The 8,510-nt window shown below is 38.5% G+C and overlaps 1 protein-coding gene across 1 annotated transcript in view; it reads right to left on the reverse strand.

The window, feature by feature from the left end:
• Positions 1–2,426: 2,426 nt before the first annotated feature.
• LOC106874472 (uncharacterized) overlaps positions 2,427–8,510 on the reverse strand; it is a 55,944-nt gene continuing 49,860 nt past the window's right edge. Inside the window, exon 41 of the mRNA XM_052975965.1 lies at positions 2,427–2,947. Within this exon, the coding sequence (XP_052831925.1) occupies positions 2,935–2,947 (13 nt within the window). The 3' untranslated portion in view covers positions 2,427–2,934. The remainder of the gene's footprint in view (positions 2,948–8,510) is intronic.

An 8,510-nucleotide genomic window follows, 5' to 3' on the forward strand; every position in this document is an offset into this window, starting at 1 on the left:
GGTTGGTGGATCACAGTGAGTAATATTTACGGCATTTTTTACTTTAAAAGAGAAACATTTTTCACAAATGTTCACTACCTTGCAAAAACTATATCAGCAGCATAGTGAGACAAGACCACGACTACCTATGACCGTCTACTTCCTACTCTCTCTCTATATACTGACCGACATCACCTTATTTATAATGACTAGTAACATACCACTTGTGGGAGGGATGTACTATTATTATTATTAACCCCACAACATCTCCCTTTTAAGTTTTTCTTAGAGAGTGTCATTTCATTTCTTTTAATAGCAATACTTTTTATATCACCCCCTCCATTTTTTGAGCTTTTTTTTTTTTTTTCTTAGTTACACATTTAATATTTTTTTTCCTTTTGGCATCTACTTCTAGGAATTCCATACATTTTCTTTTTCTTACGCTTGTGTGTCTGGGTTCAATCACCTGTGGTTTCATTGTACTTGAAATGTATCGTATAAACATTCCATTGGTTCTTCCATTCTCTTGGGTTCGCTCTCAATGAATCTTTTTTTTTTCCAGTTGGTTCATGTGTCTCTTGTATATGCCTTTTCTACTTTTTACCAAGTATAGCATTTTTCTTATGCGTTTGGTAATCACACTATCTTCGCAACCCTGTTATATGCTCTTCTCACAAATACATTTTCACCAATTTTGAAAAATCTTGCTGCATTTTCCATTGCAATTTTTCTTTTCTTGCCCGGTAGCAATTTGTCGAAGAGTGATTTTATTTTCTTCGCAAACATCAGCTCCACTGGTGACATACCTGCTGGTGTATTTGAATTTGGTGTCACAAAGTATACTCTTAAGAGTTATTGTAGAGCTACCTCATCCATGGCTCTCTTGAATACATCGACAAAGCGTTCTGCTTGTCCGTCAGATCGGGGATGGTACGGCGCTGTAGTTACATGTTCTACAGCAAACGTTTTACAGAACTTTTTAAATTCAAGACACAAATTGTATTCCATTGTCAGACACTATAGTGTCTGGGATGCTAAATCTCGCATACTGCTCATGTAAAAAATTTGTCGCAGTTGGGGAAACTGGTTTTTTACACCAACAAACTTCTGGCCATTTACAGAAACTATTAACTACCACTAGGTAGTATGGACTGTTTAAAGGTCCAGTGAAATGGTATCACTATTTTCTGTGCATCGACGAGAACGCCATCACAAATTGAGTCTAGGTTCACGTCTTGGTTTTCTTTCGCACCAATCCTGTTCCGATTTACTTTGCCTGACCTCAGTCTTAGTTTCACTTCTCTTCTGAATTTGTCTTTTACCGCATTTCACTTTGTCTTTTAAGATTACTGGTAATTTGCGTACCACATTCCTCTTTACACAGCAGCATCGGTTGTCAAGCGATGGTGGGAGGACAAATGCAGACGCACACACACACACATGTACATATATATGACGGTCTTCTTTCAGTTTCCATCTACCAAATCCACTCACAAGGCTTTGGTCAGCCCGAGGCTATAGTAGAAGACACTTGCCCAAGGTGCCACGCCGTGGGACTGAACCCGGAACCGTGTGGTTGGTAAACAAGCTACTTACCACACAGCCACTCCTGCGCCTATAGGCAAGGAAATGACAAAAAGCTAATCGTTGTTTTCTTAACGTTTGCAATAACTCACACCACAATTATAACAACAACGATTATTACTATTTGTTCCTCAGCTACAAATTCATTGTAGGTGAATGTCCATCGGTGACAAGACCAAGGAAGGTCGAAATCATGGGACCTGGTGCCCTCACTGCTGGAGGTGGTGGGAATCGATCTCCTCACTAGCGATAGACGCCAGCATTTGTTTTGCACCAAAAGTCAATATGAGAGTTCCTCATATTTACCACAGTTTAATTTATTCTAACAAAACATCCACGTTTATGTGGGGTAAATATCATCTCTTGATATATCTATTATTATACCTAGTGTTTCTTGATATTCCCTCAGCTCCCACCCAAACACTTCGTCTAAAACCTGGCTGCTCCAAATTGTCTAATAATAATAATAATGACAAATCACAGTCAATCTCAAGAACTTTGTTTACAATTTTCGCAGAACACAGAATTGAGAGACTCACTTCGCCAACCCACAGAAAAGTGCCATCTTGTATTCGGCAGGAATCCTAAGAAAGGGGCTCAAGATTTGAGATTTGCTGTCATGTAATACTAATAACACTTCTTTGTACTCTAGGCGCAAGGCCTGAAATTTTGGAGGAGGGGTGAGTTGATTACAACAGCCTCAGTCCTCAACTGATATTTATTTCAGCAGCCCTAAAAGGATGAAAAGCAAAATCAATCTCTGCAGAGGAATTTGAACTTAGAATGCAAAGATGAACAAAATGTTCATTTTGTTCAGTATGCTAACAGATCACCACCTTAATAATAATAACAACAACATCAACAACAATATCAATATTAATATTCTTCAGAAATTATGAAAAGTATAAAAAACAGTCTATTTGTAAATAATTATTAGTTTTGTCAAATGTGTGAATTAAGAAATGAGTCATGAAAAATAGTAGCAACAATGAAACCAACTTCCTAAGCAGGCAATGATTTTTTTTTTTTTTTTTACAGTGTGTGTGTGAAAGTGTTGAAATACTGTTTTATTATTATTATTGTTATTAAAATAAGAAATGGTTAGTTCCAGGTTCATATATATATACTGCCAGAGGTAGTTGTCAGTTGCTTTCCATGATTTGAAAATAGCTGATAATGTTGATTAATGTGTTAAATAAATGTTGGGAAGTGATCAATGAGTATAAATGACAAACAGAGTATTTTTTTGTGAGTTTTTAAATGACATCAAAGAGCTTTCAGGTTGAGCATGTAATAGGTTTTGTTTGCTCTTTTGCTGGTGCTTTCAGATTGCATATATTCTCAAATCACACATCTATCTTTTGTGGGGGATCAAGAAATCAGCCTGAAAAATAAAACAAAAGAAAATTAGAATATTACATCCATGACAGAGATGCTCTTTTACATGGCAAAAATATAACCTAAAAACCTATATACACACGCGAGCGCGCGCAGCAGGCTTCCAGTGTCCATCTATGAAATTCACACACAAGGCATTGGTCAACCCAAGGCTGCGGTAGATCTTGTCCAAGGTGCTTGGATGAAAAACAAGCTTAGAAGTGTAATACAATCAGAGCATGTGCTTTACTAGGTAGATGACACCTTCCAAACTACCACAATTACTATTTCAATGCACTTTCTCTCTCAAAAACACGTATATGTGTGTGTGAGACCAAAGTGTACATATGCCGCTATATATGTGTGTATACATGTATATATATACATGTGTATATATATATATATATGTATATACACGGTGGTGATCCAGCATGACCACAGCCACTTGGCTGAAACCCATAAATAAATATATATATATATATACATTGTATATATATAAATTTATATATATGTGTATAAATATATAAACGGATAAAGAGAACGATGGTAAAGTTAGAAATATATAACTTTACCATTGTTCTCTTTATCCTTTTATACATACACACGCTAATACACGACTTATAATCTCCAACCCTGTTCATACGATTGGGGCACAACTAGCCTGTATACAGCACTTACTCGGTATTACCTGTATCTTCGGGTTTGGTTAAATCCAATACCCTCCTTAACCTTATATATATATATATATGAACGTACGATCGTTCGTTCTTACGTAAGTACGTTCGTTAGTTCATACGTACGTTCGTTCGCACGTTCATTCGTTCCTAAGTACGTACGTTCTTTCGTTATTTCCTGCCTACGTAATACGTACGTACGTTCATTCGTTCGTTCGTACTTTCGTTCGTTTCTTCGTTCGTACGTACGTTCTTTCGTTAATTCCTGCCTACGTAATACGTACGTCCGTTCTTTCGTTATTTCCTGCATACGTACGAACGTTCGTTCGTTGAATCGTTCGGACGTACGTATATATGTACGTTCGTGCGATCGTTCATACGTACGTACGAACGTAAGTTCGTTCTTTCGTCCGTAGGTACGCAAGTACGTTCGTTCCTTCATTCGTACGTTTGTACGTTCTTTTTTTCGTTCCTTCCTTCGGTCGGTCGTACGTACGTACGTGTTTGTTCGTTCGTTTGTTCGTACGTACGTTCGTTCACACGTACTTTCCTACTTTCATACGTTCTTAAATAAATAAATATATATATAAATAAAATAAATAGGTATATATATATATAAATCAATAAATATATATATATATATAAAAAATAAATGTATATAAATATATATATCTATATAAATAAATTTATATCTATATATATAAATAAATATATATATATATAAATATATATATTCGTTCGTACGTACGTACGTACGTACGTACGTATGTTTGTTCGTTCGTTCATACGTTCTTTCGTTATTTCCTACATACGCACGTTCGTTCGTTCGTACGTACGTACTTTCGATTGTACGTTCGTTCCTTCAATCGTTGTAGTTCGTTCGTTCGATCGTTAGTTCTTTCGTTCGTCCATTCGTACGTACGTTCGTTCGTTTGTTTGTTCCTACGAATGTATGTTCGTTCGTTTGTACGAACGTAACTACGTACGTACGTAAGTTCCTTTGTTCGTTCTTTCGTTTATTCGTACGTACGCACGTACGATCGTTCGTTCATACTTACGTAAGTACGTTCGTTCTTTAATTCGTTCGATTGTTCGTTCGTACGTACGTACGTTCGTTCGTTCGTACGCAGGTACGTACGTACGATCGTTCGTTCTTTCGTTCAATCATACGTACGTGCGTACGTACGATCGTTCGTTATTTCGTTCGTTCTTACGTAAGTACGTTCGATCTTTAATTCGTTCGATTGTTCGTTCGTTCTTTCGTACGTACGTACGTACGTTCTTTCTTTCCTGCTTACGTACGTTCGTTCCTTCAATCGTTCGTACGTACGTACGTGTATATGTGCGTTCGTTCGTACTTTCGTATGTACGTTCGTTCGTACTTACGTAAGTACTTCGTTCGTTCGTACGTAAGTACGTTCGTTCGTTCGTACGTACGTACGTTCGCTCGTTCGGAAGGACGTACGTTCTTTCGTTATTTCCTGCCTACGTAATACGTACGTACTTACGTACGTACGTACGTTTGTTCGTTCGTTTCTTCGTTCGTACGTACGTACATTCTTTCGTTAACTCCTGCCCACGTAATACGTACGTACGTTCTTTTATCATACGTTCTTTTATCGTACGTTCGTTCGTACGTCCGTTCTTTCGTTATTTCCTGCCTACGTACGTACGTTTATATGTACGTACGTACGTTTATATGTACGTTCCTTCGTACTTACGTACGTTCGTTCGTTCTTTCATTAGTTCGTACATACGTACGTACGTTCGTTCGATCGTTCATACGTACGTTCGTTCCTTCATTCGTACGTTTGTACGTTCTTTTTTCGTTCCTTCCTTCCTACATATGTTCGTTCGTTCGTTCGGTCGGTCGTAAGTACGTACGTACATTTATTCGTTCGTTCGTTTGTTCGTACGTACGTTCGTTCATGAGTACTTTCGTTCGTTCGTACGTTCTTTCCGGCCTACGTAATACGTACGTTCGTTCGTTCGTTCGTTCGTAATTACGTACGTTCGTTTATTCGTTCGTTCTTACGTACGTACGTACGTACGTTTGTTCGTTCGTCCGTTCATTCATTCGTTCGTTCGTTATTTCCTACCTACTTACGTACGCACGTTAGTTCGTGCGTACGTTCGTTTGTTCGTACGTACTTTCTATTTTACGTTCGTTCGTTCAATCGTTCTTTCGTTCGTTCGTTCTTTCGTTCGTACGTACGTTCTTTCATTATTTCTTCCCTGCGTACGTTCGTTCGTACGTACGAACGTGTGTATGTACGTTCGTTCGTACTTACGTACGTGCGTTCGTTCTTTCATTCGTTCGCACATACGTTCATTACTTCGTACTTGCTTACGTACGTACTTTCGTTCGTTTCTTCGTTCGTACGTACGTTCTTTCGTTATTTCCTGCCTACGTAATACGTACGTACGTTCGTTCGTACGTCCGTTCTTTCGTTATTTCCTGCCTACGTTCGTACGTTCGTTCGTACGTACGTACGTTCGTTCGTACGTACGTATATATGTACGTTCGTTCGTACTTACGTACGTACGTTCGTGCGATCGTTCATACGTACGTACGAACGTAAGTTCGTTCATTCGTCCGTACGTACGTTCGTTCCTTCATTCGTACGTTCTTTCATTCGTACGTTTGTACGTTCCTTTTTCGTTCCTTCCTTCCTACGTACGTTCGTTCGTTCGGTCGGTCGTAAGTACGTACGTACGTTTGTTTGTTTGTTCGTTTGTTTGTTTGTTCGTTTGTTCGTACGTACGTTCGTTCACACGTACTTTCCTTCGTTCATACGTTCTTAAATAAATAAATATATATATAAATAAATAATTATATATAAATAAATAAATATATATGTAAATCAATAAATATATATATAAATAAAATAAATAAATATATAAATAAATATATATCTATATAAATAAATATATATAAATATATATATATATATATATAAATAAATATATATATACAAATAAATAAATACATATATAAACAAATATATATATATTCCTTCGTTCGTTCTTACGTACCTACGTACGTATGTTTGTTCGTTCGTTCGTTCGTTCATACGTTCTTTCGTTATTTCCTACCGACGTACGTACGCTCGTTCGTTCGTACGTTCGTTTGTTCCTTCATTCGTTCGTACGTACGTATGTACTTTCGATTGTACGTTCGTTCCTTCAATCGTTGTCGTTCGTTCGTTCGATCGTTAGTTCTTTCGTTCGTCCATTCGTACGTACGTACGTTCGTTCGTTTGTTTGTTCGTACGAACGTATGTTCGTTCGATTGTTCGTTCGTACGTTCGTTCGTTCGTTCGTTCGCACGCACGTACGTACGTACGATCGTTCGTTCGTTAGGTCTTTCGTTCATTCGTACGTACGTACGATCGTTCGTTATTTCGTTCGTTCTTACGTAAGTACGTTCGATCTTTAATTCGTTCGATTGTTCGTTCGTTCTTTCGTACGTACGTACGTTCTTTCGTTATTTCCTGCCTACGTAATTCGTACGTGCGTTCGTTCGTACTTACGTACGATCTTTCGTTTATTCCTACCTACGTAATACGTACGTACGTTCGTTCGTACGTACGTAAATTGTTATTTCTGACCTGCGTACGTACGTTCGTTCGTTCAATCGTTCGTACGTACGTACGTATATATATGTACGTTCGTTTGTACTTACGTACGTGCGTTCGTTCTTTCATTCGTTCGTACATACGTTCGTTCGATCGTTCGTACGTACATACGTTCGCAAGGACGTACGTTCTTTCGTTATTTCCTGCCTACGTAATACGTACGTACGTTCGTACTTGCGTACGTACGTACGTTTGTTCGTTCGTTTCTTCCTTCGTACGTACGTTCTTTTCTTCGTTCGTACGTACGTACATTCTTTCGTTAATTCCTGCCCACGTAATACGTACGTACGTTCTTTTATCGTACGTTCGTTCGTACGTCCGTTCTTTCGTTATTTCTGCCTACGTACGTACGTTTATATGTACGTACGTACGTTTATATGTACGTTCCTTCGTACTTACGTACGTACGTTCGTTCTTTCATTAGTTCGTACATACGTAGTACGTTCGTTCGATCGTTCATACGTACGTTCGTTCCTTCATTCGTACGTTTGTACGTTCTTTTTTTCGTTCCTTCTTTCCTACGTATGTTCGTTCGTTCGTACGTTCTTTCCTGCCTACGTAATACGTACGTTCGTTCGTTCCATCGTACGTACGTTCGTTCGTAATTACGTACGTTCGTTTATTCGTTCGTTCGTTCGTTCTTACGTACGTACGTACGTTTGTTCGTTCGTCCGTTCATTCATTCGTTCGTTCGTTATTTCCTACCTACGTACGTACGCACGTTAGTTCGTGCGTACGTTCGTTTGTTCCTTCGTTCGTTCGTACGTACTTTCTATTTTACGTTCGTTCGTTCTTTCGTTCGTACGTATGTTCTTTCATTATTTCTTCCCTGCGTACGTTCGTTCGTACGTACAAACGTGTGTATGTACGTTCGTTCGTACTTACGTACGTGCGTTCGTTCTTTCATTCGTTCGCACATACGTTCTTTCGATCGTTCATACGTACGTAAGTTCGTTCGTACGTACGTACGTTCCTTCAATCCTTCGTACGTACGTACGTATATATGTACGTTCGTTCGTACTTAGGTAAGTACGTTCGTTCGCACGTTCGTTCGTTCGTTCGTACGTACGTTCATTCGTTCCTAAGTACGTACGTTCTTTCGTTATTTCCTGCCTACGTACGTACGTTTATATGTACGTACGTACGTTTATATGTACGTTCCTTCGTACTTACGTACGTAGTTCGTTCTTTCATTAGTTCGTACATACGTACGTACGTTCGTTCGATCGTTCATACGTACGTTCGTTCCTTCATTCGG

The sequence above is a fragment of the Octopus bimaculoides genome, chromosome 23 (assembly GCF_001194135.2).
Source record: "Octopus bimaculoides isolate UCB-OBI-ISO-001 chromosome 23, ASM119413v2, whole genome shotgun sequence".
In the NCBI taxonomy this organism is placed as follows: domain Eukaryota; kingdom Metazoa; phylum Mollusca; class Cephalopoda; order Octopoda; family Octopodidae; genus Octopus; species Octopus bimaculoides.